The following is a 23,443-nucleotide window of genomic DNA, read 5'->3' as shown; positions in this document are numbered from 1 at the left end:
GCGACGAGGATGATGTGGGGCCAAGGGACCAAGCCCTATGAAGATAGGTTGAGGGGAATGTTCAGCCTGGAGAAAAGGAGGTTGAGAGGGGACATGATAGCTCTCTTAAAGTATTTGAAAGGTTGTCATTTGGAGGAGGGCAGGATGCTGTTCCCATTGGCTGCAGAGGAAAAGACACGCCGTAATGGGTTTAAACTACAATGATATAGGCTAGATATCAGGAACAAAATTTTCACAGTCAGAGTAGTTCAGCAGTGGAATCGGTTGCCTAAGGAGGTTGGGAGCTTCCCCTCACTGGCAGTCTTCAATTATCATGAGGGCCTCCCAGCCTGCTGATTGCTCGTTAAGGACTGCTAAGTAGCTGACTAGCTGCCTGCTAAGGAGCTCTGTCTAGGTCCTGCTAACGAGCTGCCCAGCCCCCGCCCGCCCCACTTGATCTGACTGCGAGCTGCCGCCTAAGGCCACCTTCAGCTGCCTGGCCAGGGGCCAGGGGAGAGGACCCTTTCAAGCTAGTTAAGTACATAATTCAGTACACATAATGAGAAAATAGATATTATTATACCTATTAAAAGATACAGATCAAGGGTATGATAGTGTAGATGCAGGATTTGGTTTATCCACACCATGATGTAGCCATTCTGTCTATGAAAATCAAACTAGGGAAAGGTGCAAGAAAATGCAAGAAAATTCTGGCCATTCTGTGCTCTCAGCCCTCTTCAGAAGCAAAGTGAATTGTCCTGCTGTTGTCATATCATTGTAGTCCTTTCACAAGAAGTCCCTTTTCCTTTGAGTACTTCCCCACCAAACTCATGGAAAATTCACTTGTTGCAAAGCCAGTTTCTTTATCAGGCGCCATTTTTCCTGGACGCACTAGATGGATGCAAAGGAGATATGGATTGTGTTACACAGAACATCAACCAATGTGACAACTAGTCCAAGGTCATTAGAGATGCAATGGTGGACATTATCATTATCATTATTATTAATCCGCTAACCCCCCTCTATAATACTGAGGACCACTTACTTGTACTCGTTGCCTCTTGAGCCTTTCAATCTCTTGTTTATTTCCTTGTGCTTGAGAAATGTATATGGTGAGGATGAGGCTGTGGGAAAGGAAGATACCGTGAAAAGAAAGGAAGATACCGTCATACTAATTGCAAAGGTTCTTGGCTCCCACTCAGTCATCTCACCAGAGAAGAAAACAGTGGTTCCGTTTTAGATCTAAGGATGTGGTTTCAAGACCTCGCTTCTAAATATATTCACAGCTAAATTGTAAAAAACCAAAAAAGTCTGCCTTACAGCATTTATAGTTATGGATTCTCTTTGTCTTGCTGATGTTATCAAGGCATCAAATGGTAATCAGATGAATTGGCGGTTATTGCTGGTGGTGGATGTTGTGGGGATTTATTATATCTATAATATGCTTTCTAAAAAGAGTCAGGGATTGCTACAGCATCAGGTACTCCTAAATCATTCACTACACAGATAGGGAGGAAGATCAGGGCCCCCCTATAGGATCAGAGTAGCAGTAGCGAATGCCAACAGCGCCCTCTATCTCCCTCCCCTGTAGTATGAGAGCCAGTTTGGTGTAGTGATTAGGAGTGCAGATTTCTAATCTGGCATGCCAGGTTCGATTCTGCGCTCCCCCACATGCAACCAGCTGGATGACCTTGGGCTAGTCACAGCACTGATAAAACTATTCTGACTGAGCAGTAATATCAGGGCTCTCTCAGCCTTACCCACCTCACAGGGTGTCTGTTGTGGGGAGAGGAATGGGAATGCGACTGTAAGCCGCTTTGAGCCTCCTTCGGGTAGGGAAAAGCGGCATATAAGAACCAACTCTTCTTCATTTTCTTCTTCTTCGGGGTGGGCTGTAGTCAGTTATTGTTTTTTACCACCACATCTTTGTATTGTGTTGTATTATGTATAGGTGTTTTTGTTGGGGTTTTAACACTGTAACTCACCTCGAGTCTTCGGGGAGATGCGTTTAATAAATATTATTATTATTATTATTATTATAATCATGATAATAATAATATTGATGATCTCTTGGCAAGGCTCTGTCATTTTTTTGAACATTGTTAACTTGGTTTTTCAAGTATGGTTCTTGATAGGCGTCTTTCTTTAATTAAAAAACAATAAGGGCAGTTCTGCACAATGAAAAAAATAGCGTTACGCCAGCAAAATGGCATAACGCTAAAAAATTACGAGCCTCCGGCCACTCCTCACATTCTGGCTTTCTCGCTTTTGTCTGCTATCTTCTTGTGCTTCTTAGCACTGTGCATGCTTGCTTAAAATGGCAGAAGAGAGCAATGCGCTTTACACACAACTCTCTGCTGTCTGACAATCAAGCCAGGCAGCCAATCACCTTTCTCCATGTTTTAAAGGGCCCGCAATGGCAGTTAATTTTTTTAAGTAAAACTTCTCCATTGAAACACCTATGCATCTAATCATAGATGCATAGTGCTTTTTATAATGCCACCCCTTATGGAATCACAAGCCTTGAATCTTTTAAAAATTAATCTCGTTCCCAATTTGGGGGAGGACTTCAGAGGGGTGTGCTGGGGGGTGGGGTTTGCTTTGCCTGCACAATTTAATGCCTATTTGTTGCTCCAGGCAGTTTTCTTTAAAAAAAATAATCTCCAGGAGAAGGGAGAGGGAGGTGGGTGCGTGGGTGGGAACTGGAGGCAGAGATAGCGCTACTTCGGCTCCACACATTTCTTTAGCATGTGGCTTGCTGGTTGCTCTCCTCTAGCTCGCGCTTTTTAGTTGAGGGAATTCACTTTATACGATTCCCCAACTGGCGCTATAAAATGGAGAATGTAGCTACCTGTTTGCTGCTTGGACGATGTTGTGCAAAATGCCACAAATATGGTGTCTGCATAAAGTGAGTATTTCACTATATTTATCGGGTGGGGAATGGCCCTGAGTTCTTTCCACTGGGATTCCACTGGGAGTTGGGACTATAATCCAACACAGTAAGTGCATTTAAACCAAGGGAAGTCAATGGGCCATTTCGCACGGGGATCTTTGTTGCAAATTGGTCACTGAATGAAAAATCGCCATTTAAAATAGTGGAATTCGTCGTTTTGCACACCTGGCTTTGTAGTGGAATCAGTTGCGTTTTTTAGCGTTTCCCACAGGCTTCCGGTCTCGGCAGAAATCGCTAGAAAGGAAGCGCTATTGCCAAGCTCGTCCCGCCCCTAGCCGTCAAGCAGCCAATGGGCAGCCGTTAGCATGCTCCCAAACAGCCGCTTTCCCTTTAAGAAAGGTTTAAAAAAAAAAAAACAGACCCATAGCAACGAATCTGTGTAGATTCGTTGCTACGGAGAGACCCATCCAGCTGCCTAATGTGAGCTGTCGTTTGATTGTATGATCGTTTGCACGCTGCCTCGAGTGATAAAAAAAAATTCCCCCCCCCCCCTTCTCACGGGCTCGATTTTCGGCTGAATTTATGTGTAAAAAATAAAGGGACTTTATTTCAGCAAACGGGCTTTTAAGTGGTTTGTGCTTAGTGACTAAAGGTGAAGGACTGAAGCCAGGGAAGCCTCTAAACAGAAAGAGGCTCGCCGGTGCGTTTATCCCCGCTCGCTCCGAGAAAAAAAAATGGCGATCGCTTCGCCGGAAGTTTGGAGGAGAGATCCAGGGGGAGGGACTTTGAAGAACCAGCAACAATGGTAACGCACAGGTCTTTAGCGCTAGTGTTGCAGATTGGTTGCAGGAGTGTATCGCTATCCGGAGGGTGAATCCACTTTTCTGGATTCCCCTGAAAGCGCCACAACGAAGCGCTTTTGGCGGGTCGGTTTCAGGATTGTTGCAGATTGTCTACGACGTCGTGGGTTATGGCAAATTAGTAGCGTTTCCAACTAGCAACCATTGTGCTATTTTTAAGCCGTGGGAAATGGCCCAATGATTTTCCTTGCCTGTTTTGGAAAGGGTTTGAAGCCAGGACATGGTTCTTGGAGAGGGAAGCATTTCTTGTACCAGCGATCACAATAATTCAAAGTGGGTGGTTTAATTAAGTCCAAGAGAGCAAGAAGACAAGGCATGATAGCCACTTAATCACTTAATTGTGTCATTTTTTCCTTTTGACAGTTGCCAGGTCAGTGAGCAACAATAAATGTTTTGGCTAATAAAATTTAAGCAAAACTAGCAAGTTGTTCAGAGATATCAGAGGTCCAGAAGAATGATCTCCTGTAGCCTGAAACACAAGATCCAGCATTTATCTCTTGTACAAAGGGCCCCTTTGCAGGGAGGATCCTGGTATAATCAGCCCCCTCCACCACCTCCAGTTATTCTACCTATGCCTTGAACAGTACTCACCTGAGCACCATCAAGAGTAAGAAATAAAAGACATTGGATGTGGCATAATTCAAAACCAGCAGTGCTGAGATAGATAGGTGGGATATGGCTTTAGGCACTGCCTGCCAAGGCACTGAATAGTTGGCAAACAGCCCACAGGGCTGGGATGGGCGGACACTGGAACAGAAAAAAGTGACTATCAATGAAAGGTTTTGCAAGCTTCATACCTAATGATTAAATGAATGAATCAATGAATTTAGAAATGTGTGATTTTATTTAGGATTACGCTGTAAATTGTTTTCTTCTAAATCTTCCCTCAACTCACCTGCTGATGACATAAACCAGAAAAGTGCTGGCCAAAAGCAGGCCTAGCTGTAACATAACCTGGAAGAAGAATTTAGAATGGGATGCTCGAAACAGCTGAGTTGAAGGTTGGCAGTTCTGGAACAAAGTATACTGGAATGGGAGAAAGAGATTGTGTGAGAGCAGTTCTACACACAGTTTTGGAGCACAGGTAATCACCAGGAGAGATTAAAGGTTTAACAGGATGAGGGCCTTATGTACCAGCCTACCTGGGATTCAGCCAGCAACCTCAGACAGATTCACTTCTTCCACTCCTGTATATATAGTGTGAAAGTGCTCTGTCACCAGCAAGTATTGGGATACCTCCCCATAACATCCTTCGGCTGTATTTTTTGCATGTGAATCCCTCCACACTGTTGGAACTGTGGGGGGGGGGGGTTGCTGCCTCAGGTGCATGCAAGCTCAGGTGCCTCAGGTGCATACAAAGCGAGGATAATTTTTCTGAAGTCACCTGCCGAGTTGAGAAAGACAATATTCCTTTCCATATTTCTAGCCTCCATCTATGGAGTCCTACTTTTGGGAAAGGTGGCCACATAAGAGATGATGTCCATAGACCTTTTGCCAGGATCATGTCACGGGTTGGATTTAGGGTTGTGCTGAAAACCCTCCGGTGCCCTCTCGTAGTATGCGTCAACCAGCATGAACAGAGAGAGTCCTTACCTTTTTTATATAAAATGTAAGGAAAATGACAACACATCCAAGCAAAGGCAGGAGAGGACAAAAGAAGATCCCGGTCCATATGACTGTTTGAGCTGCTACAATATCCAGCACATTATGAGGCAGCAGGAATTCCTCTTTGCCAAGCCAACGAGCCAGTGCACAGGACGAATGCTTAGCTAGCAGCCTGGGAGAAGAATGAGAGAGTGTGAGAGAGAGTCATAGCAGGACTACATGCAGCTGCCTGCTTAAGCTATATCTTTGAAAGTCACCCACAGAAAAATAATGTATTTTGCCCCTTTCTCACAAGCAATGCATCCTGCTTTAAAAGAGCTGACCGAAGACCATCCTTCCACGCCACCCTGTGTTACCAGGAGCTATGCTAGAGACATAGAAGATCTACCACATAATACTTCCAATGGCGAGGTATGCCCTATCCACCGGTGGCAAAGAAGACTACTTGCCTAGCCCTTGAGCTAACAGTCAAGGAAACTCTAGGATAGATGGACACAAGTGGTGATCTTTGGTCTTACCTCCGTGGCAGACTGATGAGGAAGGCAAATGCCAAGGTGGTCAAGAAGCTGAAGACAGTCATCTTATACATCTCCTGTCCAATGTTAGTTTCCCAGCACTGTGGGCACAGCAGAAGAGAGGCTCATGCAAGAAAGGCCATTTCTAGCCACGCCAATATAATATACTGGCATGTGGAGTTACTGGGTTTTTTTTAAATTGAAATTCACAGTGTAGTTATGTAGTATCATTTTACAGGTGCCGATGGTACAAAAACAGCATACTTACTCCAATTCTGTGGTGAAAATCAGCATTTGGTTTTAATTTTATTCAGGTTGGGCATTTGTAATGAATTAAGACCCCCCCCCTCCAAAAAAAAATCAAGTAAATAGCTCATGTTCAACCAGGATTTCCTCATTACAAGAGGACAGTCACTCAGACCTATAGGCAACTAATTTGGAATCAGTACAACAAGTGAAAAAAGACACAAATGTTCAAGGAAAGATGCCAGGAAAAAGAATGTCAAAAGATATCAGGCCAGGGAAAGAGCTGCTCCTAAAAATCTAAAGTCAGATTTGCTGGCTGGATAGATCAGTGTCTCGTGATCAAGGGCAACTAACTCACTGTCATATAGACAGATACCTCATTCCAGAACATTTCACATCTGAACAAGCAAATTGGCACAATTTGCTTTGAACTGGAAACAAACAACCTGTTTATCCCATGCATCTCCAGTTACCTGATACAGTTTGTTGTAACCACATGGCTGGCACTGCAGCGCATTTCTACTCCCTGTGCACAGGACTCTGTGGCTCAGGAAGAACAGGAACATTCCCAGGCTGGACAGCTTCAGGATCACACACCTGTAAGACAGAAGACACCACATTTTACATACTGGGTCTACAATCTGCCCAGCCAATTAAACCATTTTTCTAGGGTCTGAGCACCTGATTGTGCATGGATACTAATGAGTATTTTGCCACATATTTACCACACATGATCTTCCACTAATATCTGCAGTTGAATATCTTTACCCATTGGCAAGATGATATATACAACCACTTTACCAAGTAGCTAACATGATCACAAACAATTACTATATGGTAATAGTGTGTTTAATCACATAAAGAACCTAGATGTCAGTCAGTCACCTTTAATTTAACAAAGAGGAACACACAGCGTAGGAAAGAAACAAAGAGAAATACTGTATACTAGTGGTCCCCAACCTTTTTGAGGCTGGGGACCAGCGGCAGAAAGGAGGGCGATTGCCCGCCCATGCATGCCGTGCATGCCGTGCATGCGCGGCCGAAAACACACATGCGCTGCGCTTTTGCGCATGCATGTTTTTGGCCACGCATGGTGCATGCACGTGTGCGCAGCCCGGCCACGCCTGCGCAATGCGCGTGCGCGGCCCTGGTTCCCTCTCCCCCTCCCACAGTAAGAAGCTTGCTGGGCCGCAAGCTTGCTACCTGGTAAGTTTCTTACTGCAGGGGGGCGGGGAGAGGGAGCCGCGGCCCAGTGCCAGGGCCTTCTTACCCCAGCACCGGGCCGCAGACCAGTGGTTGGGGACCACTGCTGTATGCAGTATATATCTTCGCTAAAGGTAAAGGTATCCCCTGTGCAAGCACCGAGTCATGTCTGACCCTTGGGGTGATGCCCTCTAGTGTTTTCATGGCAGACTCAATATGAGGTGATTTGCCAGTGCCTTCCCCAGCCATTACCGTTTACCCCCCAGCAAGCAAGCTGGGTACTCATTTTACTGACCTCGGAAGGATGGAAGGCTGGGTCAACCTTGAGCCGGCTGCTGGGATCGAACTCCCAACCTCAGGGGCAGACAGCTTCAGACAGCATTTCTGCTGCCTTACCACTCTGCGCCACAAGAGGCTCAGTTATCTCTTTGTTAGTAACCTTTAATTGGCATAAAGAACTAAGATGATTAAAAAGATATCTATTTCTCAATGACGTTTTAGAAGAAAATGGCTCTTTGCCAGACTAAAATATATAAGGTATAATAAATAATAACTTCCATTGGAAGAGGAATATTCAGCCTTGCAAATCAAGTAATTTACTTCAATCTTTATAAAGAAGCATGATTTGTAGGGGCATTCTAAAGAAATTAGAGATGGATAGCCATGAATTCTGAGCATTCAAATAATCAAGTTATGTTGCATTAATTCTATAATAATCACAGGCAAAGAGGTATGGCAAATAACAACTGTCCTCTTTGATTTGTATACTTATGCTAATCTCAAATTGTGCAAAAATTAAAAGATTTTAATTGGCCACAGGCCCATCTTGTGAACAATGTTAGTAAGTGGTAATCAGCTGCTACCTCAGCTGATTGACCTGGATAATTCATTTTATTATTTTTATTATTAATTTTGTTTGTATTCCATCCCTCTCAGACTTGCTAGTTCAGGGCAATTAACATCATAATATAATCCTTATCCATGGTTTCCTTATATATTTGTAAAATGGGCCTCTGGGTGGAGTGTGTCTGGCCCCACAAAAACTGTCCGAACTTGCAGTGGTCCCCAACCTGCGGGCCGCGGCCCGGTGCCGGGCCGCGAAGGCCATGGCGCTGGGCCGCGGCTCCCTCTCCCCGCCCCCCCGCCCCCCCCCGCAGTAAAAAACTTCCCCGGCCGCAAGCTTGCGGCCCGGGAAGCTTCTTACTGCGGCAGGGCGGGGAGAGGGAATCGGGGCCGGGCCGCACCCATCCGGGCGCGGCCGATGTGCGGGCGCGGCTCGCGGCTCGCGGCCCGATGTGGGGGCACGGCCCGATGTGCAGGCGCGGCTCGCGGGTGCGGCCCGATGCGGGGGCGCGGCCCGATGCGTGGGCATGGCCCGCGGGCCGCGCCCCAATGCCCTGCCGGTCCCCAACCTCAGAAAGGTTGGGGACCACTGCGAACTTGTATCCGGCCCAATCAGGGTGCGGACAGTGAAACTGGCTGCACCCTGATTAGGCCAGCCCCTAATACTCATGCCCTCCCTGGCTTGCCGCTCACCTGCTCCACAGCCAGCCCGCAGATGAGCCTGGCTGTCCAGGCTGATGCTTCTCTGCCGGCCCGCCACTCCCCTCACCCAGCACCACCACAGGACTACAGCGGCTGCAGATTGCTGCGCCACTGAGCCCCACTCCCCTCACCCACTGTTGCCACATGACAGGACCGGCTGGCCACCATCTGATGCCCCTTCACTACTGGAGGGCCTGTTGCCCCCCCCTGCTGAGCGGACCGCAGGAAGTATCCCCTACACCCCACTCTGTGTCCCAAGCCACCCCATGGCACCGACACCGGTACTGAAGGTATGTCGCCTGCCCGCCACAGCTGCTGCTGTTGCCCCCGCAACACAGAGATCCCCAACCCCCCGCGCCCTCCCAATGCCCCACGCCTGCCCTGCTCCCTTGTCCGATGTGAGGCCATAAGCCCAGCATGGATGACGTTCCACCCGCCTGCCGCCTTGCCTAACCCCCCCCCCCACTACCATCTCCACTAGCGCCTGCTGCATTGCACACTGCAGCGGGCTTTTCTAGTAAAGGTAAAGGTTTCCCCTGTGCAAGCACCGAGTCATGTCTGACCCTTGGGGTGACGCCCCCTAGCGTTTTCATGGCAGACTCAATACGGGGAGGTTTGCCAGTGCCTTCCCCAGTCATTACCATTTACCCCCCAGCAAGTTGGGTACTCATTTTACCGACCTCGGAAGGATGGAAGGCTGAGTCGACCTTGAGCCGGCTGCTGGGATTGAACTCCCAGCCTCATGGGCAAAGCTTTCAGATGGCTGCCTTACCACTCTGCGCCACAAGAGGCTCTTGGGCTTTTCTACTAGTAATATAATAAATTCAATCCATTAAAATACAAAAGCATCAGTTAAGTTTTAAGATTTAAAATTGCTTTAGTGAGCTACAAACACTTTTCAAATACCCTACTTCTGACTTTGCTGTGTACAGACAGGCCATCTGGTTGGAGAAGGAGGCACTCAGGGGCGGGACAGCCACCCTGAGTGGGTGTTAAGCACTGAGTAGCACTTAAGCCATAAGACACACTCCTCCTCCAAGCCCTTACCAGAAATATGTCCACAGTCTTCAATTAGTTTGCCACTGCTTAATATTAATACAATAGACTAGGCTGTATGATGAGCTAGCTTCTGCAGAAAACAACCCCAGGCATGAGTCTGTGGTGATCAGGCACCACGGCATTTTCTGGCTGGAACTTATGCAGTATAGGGAAGTGGACTCTTGCAACTAATACCACAGACAAACCCTGTGAAATCCTGGGGTTTTGCAGTGGCCCCAGCAGGGTTTTGCCAATTGGGTGGGAGTTAATTAATTTTTAATATATTTTTAAATTAAAAAAATTATTGTGATATGACCATATATGGCTAATGACAGATATTGAGGGGGTGGGGAGGGGAGGAGCCTTGTTCATACAAATCCTTGCTGACCGAGGCTCATTGCACATTGTAGCAACTGGAGTCCAGAGAGGTAAGTACTCTCATTTTGACTCAACTGCTGAATGGCATACGTCTGCTCTGGCCCTCTTTATGGGATGGGGGGATGGGGGCAATGGGGTGGCATAGGCCTGTTCCAGCCCTGGTTCTCCAGACTTCCACTGCAGAGTCCCTGTGGTGAAAAAGAGCAAACTGGCAGCCAGCCCAGAGTGCAGGTGCAGTTCTGTTCACAAATCACCTGAAAATCTTTCTGTGCTGATGCTTCCTGTGCTGTGAGAATGGGCTGGTGATATCAGCTGGTGATCTGGTGGTTGTGTCTGGGTAATGTCACTTCTGGTGACAGGAGACTTCTGGGGACATGGCAGGAAGGGGTGGCCTGCTGACATCACTTCCAGGGTTTCTCGAAGCCTGAAGAATGTTCCAGGGGTTTCTCAACAGTAAAAAGGTTGAGAAAGGCTGCTGTAAGCTCTTCCTCCCTGTAAACTCTTCTTGCCACACTAAGTATCTGTTGCCAGTGAAGTTGGAGGCACCTACCTGACTAGTGTGAGGTTAACTTCAGTATTGGGAGAGCAGCGCTCCAAGTGGGCCAGAGTATGGAAAAGAAAAGGCAGGAAAACATTCGCTATGGAGATAACCATGGGTGGCAGGTACTGCTTCACTACACTGGGGCTGGAAGCATCTTGCTGAAAACAGAGAAATCAGAGAGAGACATGGCAGAGGGGCATCCAAATCCTGTTAAAGCTCCTAGTCCAGAATTAACTTGGCGTTGCATGGCGATCCTACAGGCAATGGTGCTTGTGAAAAGTAATCTAGCTTGCACACCATGAAGATACAAGGGACTGATTTAGCATATGACCACAATTCACTACTTCCTGTCCACAGCTGTTCAAGTAAACTGTGTATTAAGGATTTGGCTATCAGGCATCTGGAGACTTGAATTCACCTAGTGATGGGGAATTGGGGTACAACTGAGTGAGCTGTCCAGACTACATGTGTGCTTAAGCCTCAAAGCTCTTCTCAGGTACAGCAAGAAAAAAAAAACATTGTGCAACAATTAGTAGGCAATGAAAAGTCCCTACATTGGTCAGCCCTACTCAAGGAGTTCAAAGTCCCTGGTCCAGCTTTGGCAACTGACTGTCTGCCTTCTCTGCAGCATCTTTTGCCTGTTGCATGGCAAGTTCCAGCCATCATGCTAGCTCAAGCCTCCGGTTGAGCTCTGGAAACTGACCTGGGTTGGAGAACCTGAATTCCAGATGCAGAGCTGCTAACCATCTAGCTATGGAGCTGGCACAGATTAGGAAGGAAGAGCCAGCCTACCTGAGACACCTCGGTGGCCAAGTGAATGCAATAAAAAGCAGCAGCCATCAGAAGCAAAATGACTCCATTGATTAGCAAGCGCAGCAGATAGAGCTGGCTCAGCTGCTTCCAGGTCCGCTGTTCTTTCTGTGCACGCCGCATCTGCTCTGCCATGTCAATCTGTCCCGTGCAGAAGAGAAATTATATTGGTTCTATTGCTTCTAAGGCTTAAAGCATGCAAAGAAAATGAAAGGCCTCTCCAGCAGAAACATCCTTGGCCCAGGTAAGTTCTAACACCTACGGGCAGAGGATGTACAATCATCTAAGGTTGAAAGCAATGATTGAAACAGTTACCAACATCTCTAGCCTTTGAAGATGACCCTAACTTTTTTTACTGTTGAGAAACCCCAGAAAAATTCTTCAGGCTTCGAGAAACTCCAGAGGTGGAGTGATCATGATGGCCCAGGGCCAAGTCAGATCAAATCTGCTGGATATCTGAATACCATCAATCTCCTGAAACTTTACGTCAACTCCGGCACTGTTGTCACTCAGGTTAAACAAATAGGAGGCCGTTCTGGTAGAAGTCCCAACAAATAAAGGAATAAGAAAAGAAAGAACATATAAGGAGAGACTATTCTTGTTTTTAATAATAGTAAGTGTATTTCATTGCCTTTGGATAGGTTTCTTTTTCTGAGATTGTAGTCACTCAGGTTAAAACGGCACATGCCATAAGCCCTTGTCCTTTCTTGCTTCCTAGGGCTGCTTTCCTGGCCTCAGTGTCTGCCATTTTGTTTCCCTTGGCAACTTGTGTGTCTTCACTAGCGTGTGCTCTACAGCACAGTACTGCTACCTCCTTTGTTTTATGACCTAGCAGGTCATCCTGCCCATGAATGACAATCATGCAGAATATGGTTGGGAAGCATAGCTGTGTAAATGCCCATCCTTGGCCCTTCCCCTTTCCATCCCCTCCAGGCCTATCATTGGCTATAGGTATAGGTATAGGTATAGGTATATGAATATGAATATGAATGTGTGTGTGTGTGTGTATATATATATATATATATATATATATATATATATATATATATATATATATATATATATATATATATATATATATATATATATATATATATATATATATATATATATATATATATATATATATATATATATATATATATATATATATATATATATATATATATATATCCCAATCCATTTGGGAAATCCTTCCAGGACTGTCAAGAAACCATGTTTGAGAAAGATTTAAATCCTGTTTATCTGGGCTGTTCCTACAAATCTCACAGGTCAGGAACTATTAAAGGTCACTACCTGCTTTTATAAACATGCTGACAAGAGTTCAATGAACATTGGAATCCTGGCAACTAACACAGGAGAGCCCAAGCTTAATGCCTTGGCCATTTTTCCAGTTCTGCTTCAAACAATGTATGTCCTTTTCTATGCATCATCAAAAGGGGTTCAAAGGCATCCTGCAGACAAGAGAACAAGCTTGGCTTATGAGGGGAAAATGATTTTATGTGTATGCTTACATGCATGTATTTCTTGCCCTGACCTGATAGCCCTGGCTAGCATGATCTCATATGATTTTACAAGCTAGGCAGGGCTGGTCCTTGCTAGTATTTGAATGGGAAATGGGATTCCTCCAAGGCAGTGGTTCTCAACCACCGTAAGGCCACGACCTCAACTGCGGTGGCAGCGGTAGAGGCGCACATGTGCACAAAGCACAACAATCTGGAGGCAGCGCGGAGGCGGCCAATGCCATGGCTCCGCCACTGCTGGCCGCTGCCACCACCCGCCAGCCACCGCTGCCCACTGTTGCCTGCCACTGCCATCGGCCGCCGCTGCTACTACCAACCTGTCCTTTCAACCCCACTTGGGGTCGGGACCCCAAGGTTGAGAACCACTGCTCCAAGGAATAACAGGATCATGAAACGGAGTCTGGAAATGACAAGTCACCTCTGAATGTCTCTTGCCTTGAAACCCCGTGAGATTGCCATAACTCAGCTGTGACTTAGTTGTCCCCTCCCCCATGTATCTCATACTTCAAAAAAGGTTGTTTTTTCAATCCAACCAGCAGTTTAGGCAAAGGTTTATATTAAATAAACAAGAATTAATAGGATTACTTGGGGAAAGGGATAGGACCAGATTATTGTATTGTAAAGGTAAACTATGCTGTACCTTAAAGCCATTATAAATACTCCGCTGTTTGAGTGTAGCCACCTCAGGGCTTTGGATGCAGAAATCCCATTCTGTGAAGATCCTTGTACTGTTGCACGGCTTGAATTCCCATCGTAGCATCAGCCACTGCACCAAACTGGCTGTAATACTGAACATCGGAACATTAGATGGGGTCAGGCACAAACATGCAAAACCTTTCTTCTTTAGCAAACTGATACATTTGCCCTAAGCAATATAGAACCCAGATGGCAGGACAAGAAGATGGAGTTTGTCATAGCACAAAGATAAACCCAGGGGATATGACTCAGCACTGGTAATGCCCAATTTTCTCTCAGAAAGAAAGCAAATACAGGAATGAACATACATGCTCGGTAGACCATGAAACTGAGCAAACCATTGACAGGCAATAGTGATGGTAGAAGCAGGAAGGACGGAATAAAAATGTAACTATTATAGAATACATAGGAAATGGAGAAAGGGCAAAAAGATTTTGTTTATCCTTATTCTGGTAGCCCAGGATTAGCCATGTGTGGATCAAGACAGACAAAAAAGGGGCCAGCCTCTGTTTACAACTTCAGGCTCTGAAAACTCCAGAGAGCTCCCAGTTTTGCAGCAAAATCTGAAATGTTAAAGTAGTAGACTACCCCAAAGGTAACAGCATGCACAGATATTGCAATATACGCACACACAGACACTGGTTTGGATGGTATATCCAAACTATGCTGTAGTGGTGGTCAATGTACTGGTTGTGGTCATCTCAAAAAGGCTGAAGAAAGCACAGCTGAAATTGGGGGGAGAAGAGCTGTAGAAGGGAAGGATATTGGAGTAGGGACAGAGCCTGAGCTGGAGGAGGAGGAGCAGCCAGTGGGATGGCAGTAAGTAGAGAGGAAAGTAGGGGCTGGAGGAAGAGGAATGTGACTCCTCCATTGTACGTCCTCCTCTTGTTAATTATATTAGATAAATGTTTCTGTTTGCGAAAACTGTTGAACAGAGGGACATGATGTCAACAGAATATGTAGCAGTAGGTTCTTCACTAATAATTTATGCCAGGTGATGGATTATACTGCCTCTTTGTGATTGAGTTATGGAGACAAGATGACTTTTTGAGGTAAAGGAGAAATTAGAATTTCCAGAGGTCTTAAGATACTACATATGCAAAGCCATTCCTCCTGGACTCAAAGCTTCTGCCTCACAACTACTTACTTATCTCCCGTACTTCCCTTTCCATACTTTCATACTTAGGGTTTTTCTGCACACCATAATTTTAGTGTCATACTTACCCTCTGAAGGCACTATAATCTGGCCGCTCCATATGACATCACCAACCACCCAGGTCCAGCTAGCAAACTGCTTGCTATATCCACCATTTCAAAGCGCAAATTGGTGAATCCCAAAAAGTGGATTCACTAACCTAAAAAGCGCTATTCCCCAGTGGACAGATAGCAGGCTAATCGCCAGCAACCAAAGAAATGCATGGAGGTAAAGAAGTACTACCTCCATCTCCAATGTCCCACACTCGCACCCGCCTCCCTCTCCCTACTTACGGGGGACGGGAAGTGCTTTTTAAAAATGGAGAACAGCCTGGAGCAAAGAATAGGCACACAAGCATGCAGGCAATGCCAGAAATAAAAGTATTTTCCCCCAAAGATGCAATAATATTTAGCGCTATGCCATTCAGCTGGCATAACACTATTTTTACTGAAGTGCGGAAATGCCTTTAGTCAGTTCTGAGGTCTGGGTTCCATCTGGGCCACTTACCGTCGGAGGATCCAGAGGAAGCTACCAAAGAGGTATCCCAGGATGCTGAGTAGGTAGGCTAAGTGTATGTTATAGTGGTCACCGTTGTGTTTTTCTCGATAAGCACCATAAAACAGCCTGGAATGCTCCAAATAGCCCTGAGAGAAAATGAAAGAAAGCTTTTAGATCGGCCTAATCCACAATAATTTTCTAGGATTTAGATTCAGAATCTTAAGGGCCATAGAATGAGTGGGGATCCTCCCATTAGTTCACCTTCAACCCAAGAGAGACTACTGCCTGTCTTTGCCCAAAGGTTTCCTTCTTTCCCATCACTCAGTTTTCTAAACTTCAGGTACATTCTATCCTCAATCTCTAACCCCACATACTTGTCACCCCATCAAACTTTCCTCCCCTGTAAACCATATTTCCTGCAAACTCACTTCCCCAGTAAAGATGTCCTGGAGGTGTTGCCAGGCTGATCTATGGCTGATGTCACTGCTGTAGTTCATGCACTCCAGTTCTAGGAGAAAGGATGTAGTGGCTTTATCATCTTCCAACCCCTAGATATCAAGGTCATTCTTAATCCAGCTAGAGTGCTGAGGAAACCCTGATATGTGTGCACTTGAAGGTTCAACAAGGACTCACCTGCTCCTAGTCCCTTCAGAAAACTGGTTGTGTCAGAGGAGATAGTAACAGGAAGCAGTATAAAGCATGCGATGAGCAGCCCAGCCAGGAAGTTGATAAAAAGCAGGAACTTCAGGAAACTGAAATAGGACTGTATGCCTGGACCAAAAATCGCTGAGAGAAAAAAAAGGAAGTGGAGGTAATACACAAGATAAATTGTGTCTCAAATTCACAATCACATATGTGATTGCCTCCTTGTTGTTTTTCATCTGTCCTGATGCCAGATGCCAGTCACTGGGCATGTAGAAATATCCATACAGTTCAATGTAATTAATATATTAATATACAAAACCATAAATCAGAGGCAGAGGTGGTCTTTCCTTTAGAAGAAGTAGCAGCCTTGCTCACATACTAGCTGCCTCCTCTTTCTGATCTCCAATAAATCACCCAACCCATGACCGTCCATAGTATCTATGAAGCAGGATTTCCTTTTCCATGTTTTCGACAACCTTTGCAGCCAGCCAGCCAGCCAGCCCCTAGAGGTCCCCCTTGCCTCACACCAGCCTGTTCAGTGGATGTAAAAACCATTATCCTAACTGAAGGAGGGGTCTATGGATGCATTGTCCCTTGCCTATGAGAAGAGAGAATTTTCTCTTTTCCTTCTAGTGCTCCAGCTGATCTGCTGCTACAGACACATTCTCATTAGCCCCATCTCATTTTAATGTTGCCACAAGTACCAATAAACAGGCCAGTGACCTTCTTTCAGCAGATCAACTCATAAAGCTGAGTGTTCCTCTTACCCTCAATCTCATCCAGAGAAGCCTTCCAGAGCTGACAGATCCTGGCAAAGTTCCAAATGCCTTCCCGAAGTTGCCTATAGGCTCTGCATCGTCTTCGGTGCCAGGTGACCCAACTGGAAACCTCTTTCCCTGTGGATGCATCCAGCTGCCTGCTTGAAGGAAATGTGTTTGAGTTTCCTTTTTGTCTTGTAAATCTGTGACACTTTGGGAGATTGGTTAGAAGGTAGCCACATATTCATGTTCCTGATTAGGCTGTTTTCCCCCACCTACAAATAGGGATCCAGTACCTCTCTGCTCCACCAGCCACCATGACCCCAGCCAGATAACCGATTGTTCTTGTATGGGATAGCTTCCTAGCTCATAGTTACAAGATAAGTGGGAGACATAATTAAAAATCTCTTAATAATCTGAAACAATAGGGAGCCAGCTTGGTGTAGTAGTTAGCAGCGCCGGTGGTTAGGGGCACCAACTTCTAATCTGCTGATTGATTCCCCGCTCCCCCACATGCAGCACTGAGAAAGCTGTTCTGACCGAGCAGTGATATCAGGGCTCTCTCAGCCTCACCTCTCTCACAGGGTGTCTGTTGTGGGGAGAGAAAAGGGAAGGAGATTGTAAGTCACTTTGAGATTCCTGGTAAGAGAAAAGCAGCATATAACTTCTTTATTCCCCTCTCCCTTTCTTGGATCATAACAAACTTTCTACAGCAAATATCCGCACCCAACATTGCAGTTCTACCCACCACACTTCTTTTCCTGAAAGACAGTGACACTTTCCAGTCTGTGACTGTCACTGGGCTGTAGTTTTAACCCAATTCCATTGATATGGACTATATAGATTTGTGGAACACAGTTTGGCCATGCACACAAAACTTAGCCATACTTTATCCATAGTTTGTTTAGGGTTCATGAATGGCTGAAGAAATGCCACGTGTACAGGGCTAAGCTTTGGACAGACAAAGAAATCCATTTCTTTGACTCTTCAAGACAGGATATAACAGCTGCATTATATCTATACATATGCTTCCTTCAAAATAGGAAATGTATACCTTAAAATGAAATGCACTCTTTGATACAAAGAGAGGAAATGGTAATAAGATATATAGCCATCTGTGATAGGTCAGATTGTACGCCCTTCATCGTCAGCCTGATTGGTCAAAGGGACAGTGAGGGAGTGAGGGTCAGGATATGCCATGATGACGTATCAAGGTCTTAAAAACGAGCTGCATTGATGCAGACTTCAGAGAACGCACCAATGAGTTTTCTCTCCATGCTTACAAACATGTATTCTAAATAAACCCTCTTGCTGCTGCTGTCCTTGTGGTCTTGTGAATTTTACACTACATGCTCCATAACACCATGGCATAGGTCATCTGTCCATGGATGTTAGACAGCAAAGGGCTACTAATGATTTCCCACATAATCTCACTCCTGACCTGAGGAAATGCTTCTGTTGCATGGAACAAGGCATGGCTCTGAGCAACAGCCGCTGATCACCCAAGCTCTCTAGAGAAATTTCTGCCTTCAGGGCTGGGCTGGCAGGTTCAGCATCATGCTGTGAAAGTTCAGGTTGTAAATTCTGGAAGTCCTCCATCACTTCAAGTCCCTAAAACAACAACAACAAAATCATGATACAGGGTGTGATGAAATTCCCCTCCCCCCCATTGCAAAAGGACAGTTTTTCTCCTCTGGGCTGGGGGAGAGGGAGGGGCTGCTAAGCCCCTGTTCACCTTCCCTTTCACATGTTAATTGACCTGGCCATGAAGGAGGTACCTGGAGGGGGGAGGGAGAAAGAGCTTTGTCTCCCCAGAATTCCTGGGTGATGGGCTTTCTGTGGGAGGGGACAGAGGAATATATCTGATCCTGAGCACAGCTTTTGGCTGGAGGTCTTTGGCTGCTGATCATCAGGGAAGGAGCCTGCTCTTGGAAGAAGAAGTGAGCAGCCATCTTGGACATGTGAGCAATGCAATGAGACTTTGGAACCTCTTTAAGCAAAGGTCCCTGCCCTTTATTTAACACCAGATAGGGTACGTTTAGCAGAGGGACAGAAGGACTGTGTTTCATCCAGTTTATTTTGGTCTCTTTTGCTTAACTCTGTGTTGTCCTAAAGATCTGCTTTTTAATAGATCTTTTATAAATTGGAAGTGGGCCATGGTTCCTTGATCCATGTAGCGCTCCCCTGCCTCGGAAATGCTAACAGAAGTGCAAAGGGAAGACCCAGAGGGGTGAATCTTTGTAGTATCTCATCCCTCACAGTGCTCAGGAGCTGGGGCTGTGGGAGAACACAGAGGTGAGGCCTCAGGAAGGAAGGAGCAGGTAGGGGTCCTGGCTCCCCCAGCTGGGACCCTGTACTTTAGCCAGGTGGTGGCAGCAGTTACTCAGAGAGTTTGTTCTACCACACGCCTGGAGTTGGCAACCAGCCGGATCAAGGGGTGGACAAGGATGGAACTGGGCCTGCAAGGCAGAAGCAGGCTGGTTCTGCCATGCAGGGGCATGGAGAGGAGGCCCTAAAATCAGATGCTTCCATCATCCTTTACCACCCTGCTGGTGTTCCATGGCTGACTTAAAGATGCCACTAGACTCTGATTTTGTTTTGTTGTGCTGGTTCAGACCAACACGGCTACCCACTTGAATCTTTCAAAGATACTGTGAAGAAAACATAAACACTCCTATAGTTTTTAAGTTAAAATAAACAATAGTTTATTTACTGTAGATTCCTAAGGAATATCTTCCTACTAGTTTCCTATAGAGAGTGGTAATAGTTCTTCAAAATGTGTTTTAATATATCCAAACCTAATCTGTTATACAACAATATTATAACCAGCGCTCATCATAACATTATCACTCTAATGTGTGCTCAAAACCAATCAACAAACAAACAGCGGAAAACCTCAAATACTTTACAACTTTAAAGGGACAGTCCTCTCTTAACAGTGCCCAGTATACATTTCAACAGATATTGTCTGTCATATCTGTCATCATTGTAGATTCATTCAGCAATTCAGTGCCATGAATTTCCCTGTAATAAATCCATCTTCAGTCACGTGTTGGCAAGTGGCCACAAGTTGCATTTTCAGTAAATATTCTTGAGTGTTTTCGCTGAGCTTCATCATGTGAACTAAATATTTTTATTGTGTCCAGTGAGCTGCAAAAAAGCACATACTCAAGTGCTTTCTTAAGATGTTTAGTTCTCTTGATTATGCTTAACAAAAACAAATTTATTTATTGGAAATTGTTTGAGAACTTAGGAGGAATTATTCCCTAAATAATAATACATTTTGTTTGTATTCACATAAAAGTCATATATTACAATTTTCTTGTTTACACTTTTGCCTTGCATGGACTCATTATTGTTTAGCCTCCAGGTGGTGGCTGGAAATATCTTGCTATTACAACTGATCTCCAAGTGACAGAGAGATAAGTTCCCCTGGAGATAAAGGCAGCTTTGGAAGGTGGATTCTGTACCCTGCTGAAGTCCTCCCCAGACCTCATCCTCCTCAGGCACCAGCTCCAGAATCTCAAGGTATTTCCCAACCTAGAACTGGAAACCCTATTGATAGATCTTACAGGGAGAAAAAGGCACATTGGCTATTGCACTTTGAAGCTGAACATTGAAGCAAAGCACTTAAATCAGGTAAAATGGACAGGCTTATATAAAACATATCCAAGCCAAATGAAAAGCAGATACAGAAAAAACTATAGTCTGACAAGAGGCACAATAAATGAAACCAATTTACAACCCACTGGGCACACTCTTGGACCATTTCTGCATTAGGAGACATACATTGTTTTAGCCTCGCTTTGGATTTCTTTTAAATGCTGTGATTTGAAATTTGCTTTTTGCATTTGGGTTTTCCTCCCCTTGTTTTCCATGCTGTAATTCACCATATGTTTTCCACATTGTTGGAAGGAGGCAGCCTCCCATTATACGTTGCTCCTTTCACCCTTTAATTTTATTATTTATTTATTTATTTATATCCTACTATTCCCATAACTGGCTCGTGGTGGGTAACAAAGTTATATATCCCACAATAAAATTGCTCCCCATAAAATTGCACCTTTCTTTAGACTGTGCCCTTTCATTTCACCATTCCGTGCCTTCAATCTCCAGGTGTTTCTTTAAAAAAAAGTTTATTGCATTACAACATTGCTGCATTGTAACACAAAATACTACTTTTTTAAAATGCTTTTTTTTTCTGCCTGAGACATGAGGATCTCCAGCAAGTCAGTTAGCTGGACAAGTATATCTAAGCATAAGGCATCTTCTTGTATACATACTAATTATATCTAGCACTAATAGGCAATGAAGGAAGAATACCTTGGGGCAGCGAAGGGCAGGCACATTCTGTACACAGACCTTGGCAGCAGGCTACATAAGCATGCAAGAAGCCGGGCCTCCCCAGCCAGCTTCCCGAGGCTCCATACAGTATAGAGCAAGCATGCTGTGCCCGTGAGTTTCAGTGGCTGGCTGGCTAGCTGGAGAGGGGCTCCTTGCATACTTATCCAACCTGCTGCTGAGGCCCAGAAGCACTGCCTTCGCTGCCCAGAGGCACTGCCTGCCTTCATTGTCTATTAGTGTTTACAAGCATTGACACCCCCCACGTTACAGTTGATGCTGACAGGCCAGCCAGGCTGTTAGCATCGGCTGCAACACGGCCGCCCCCATGTTAGACTGGGAAGGGGCGGGGAGGCCAGGTAGAGTTCTGGCAGCTGCCAGATCGCATTGGGGAGGGGAGGCGCTGAGTTCCCTTGTCAATCTTCCCTGATGGAAACCAGCAGCCCAACTCTTGAAAGATCAGGGAAGGGATGCACAGATTCTCCTGAAGAGGCCTTTTTTGGCTAAACGCTTTGGGAATTTTTTGGAGGTTTAAAAACTGAGTAATAAAATAGTTTTCATCCCCTTATTTTCAATTATTTACTCTGAAACACCTTCCTTTGGGCTTTGGAGGTGGAAATAGTGTAGTAATGCTATTATAGCTTATTTGGGGAGGGAAGTGTCGAACAAGATGGGAGAGATGGAAATGACGATATGAGGGGGTGGGGAACAATGGCAGCCACAGACTGGAAAAGCCCAAATGCTATATTTCTGCACTGGCCAGCCCTGATTTAGATCCAAGTAGACCCTTCTTCAAAAGGTGAAGATGGATTTCTGGGAATTCCTTTGCTGTGGTGCAAGTGAGGGGACAATTTGGGTCAGCACCCCAAAAGGCGAATTTTGGTACAGAAACAGACCAAAACTTTAAAAATGTAAATCCAAATGATTTCCCTAGTACAGAAACAGTCTTGTTTGCATAGGGAGCTCCAGTGCATGGTTTCAGCTCTGCATAAAGCCATTTTGGGTTTAACCATGTCATTGCTATTTCACATTCCTTCCCTTTATTTCCTAGGGGCTTGTTCCCAGACCCTGGATTCCCTTGCATAAGTCATTCTGGAATCCAAGGTCTAAACAAATGATTTCCTCCCAATCTGTCTGGAAAGCATTACTTACAGGTTGCAGTTTTTTGTCCTGAGGTCTTCTGAAAAAGGAAATGTCACCTTTTTTCATGTGTTCCACCAAAGCTGTCCAGTCAATCCTAAATTCTGGTCTGGTAAGGAGGCTCCCTCAAGAAATAGGCAAGAAGTACAAGCTGTTTACCCCAGTTATGACTCTTTTTTTCCTTGTCCGAGGGGATGATGTAGAAATATGTCCATGTGACAGGAATAGGCAACTTCCTGTAATGAAGTAGGTCAGATTATCAGGGGTGATATTATGCAATGAAAGAGTTTTTACATATTCTGGGTATGTATTAGAATAGAGTAGGTTAAGGGGGAAACAACCTCTCAATGAAAATCATCCACATGCAACATTTTGTTCTGGTGTCCTGTAGCCACAACTGCTTTTTCCATGTGTAGGTTAAGGTGACCAGATGTCCCGCTTTTGGCGGGACAATTCCAATTTTTAAAGATTGGTCCCGCATCCTGTGGCGTTTTCTAAAAATCCCGATTTTTAGGCACTCACTGTCTACTAGGGTTGTGCAAAGCAGCTGCCGGAGCGGCTGTTCCCACCTGTCGCAGCCAGCACCACATCGTGGGCAGGGGCAGGAGCGGGTGGCGGCGTGGCAGTGGGTGACAGTAGACAGTGTCTACTGCTCGCGTCCTGGCCTTTCGGTAGAGGGGTTGTGTGTTTCAGCCCAGAAGAGGGAGGAAGAGGGGGAAGTGGGCCAGGTGCGGGGGCAAGGTGAGTGAGGCCCCTCCCCTGCCCTCTGCCAGCATGGCCATGGCTGTCGCCACCGCCGCTCTCTTCTGTCCGTCCTGAGCTGCCACCAGAGCCAGAATCTGGGATCCGCTGCTCCATTACTTCCTTGCTGCCGGTGAGCCCAGCTGGAGGGAAGGAGGAAGGGGGTGCAGCTGGGCCCGGGCCGCCGCCTCCGTGACCTTCAGGCTGGGCTGGCCTCCTTCCCCAATGCGGGGCCTGCCCCTCACCCCTGGGTTACCCCACAAAACATTCGTGGCCATTGAGGAGGGGAAGCG

The 23,443-nt window shown here is 45.7% G+C and overlaps 1 protein-coding gene across 2 annotated transcripts; it reads right to left on the bottom strand.

The window, feature by feature from the left end:
- Positions 1-536: 536 nt before the first annotated feature.
- TMC8 (transmembrane channel like 8) lies at positions 537-22,594 on the bottom strand. 2 transcript variants are annotated; one of them, XM_077328098.1, is made up of 16 exons: positions 22,422-22,594; positions 18,370-18,539; positions 16,938-17,086; positions 16,159-16,311; positions 15,954-16,033; positions 15,535-15,671; positions 13,777-13,924; positions 11,596-11,754; positions 10,813-10,961; positions 6,572-6,695; positions 5,856-5,953; positions 5,326-5,509; positions 4,628-4,758; positions 4,324-4,479; positions 1,025-1,103; positions 537-870 (listed from the first exon to the last, which is right to left on the bottom strand). In XM_077328098.1, the coding sequence occupies exons 1-16, from the start codon at positions 22,476-22,478 to the stop codon at positions 808-810; spliced, it is 2,037 nt and encodes a 678-aa protein (XP_077184213.1). In that variant the 5' UTR covers positions 22,479-22,594; the 3' UTR covers positions 537-807. The 2 variants fall into 2 exon arrangements, with proteins under 2 accessions (XP_077184213.1, XP_077184214.1); XM_077328099.1 differs by lacking the exon at positions 11,596-11,754.
- Between the last annotated feature and the right edge of the window lie 849 nt (positions 22,595-23,443).

This window comes from Paroedura picta, chromosome 3 (genome assembly GCF_049243985.1).
Source record: "Paroedura picta isolate Pp20150507F chromosome 3, Ppicta_v3.0, whole genome shotgun sequence".
NCBI lineage: Eukaryota > Metazoa > Chordata > Lepidosauria > Squamata > Gekkonidae > Paroedura > Paroedura picta.
Note: the sequence above shows the minus strand (reverse complement) of the source record. Positions and strands in the feature narration are given on the sequence as shown.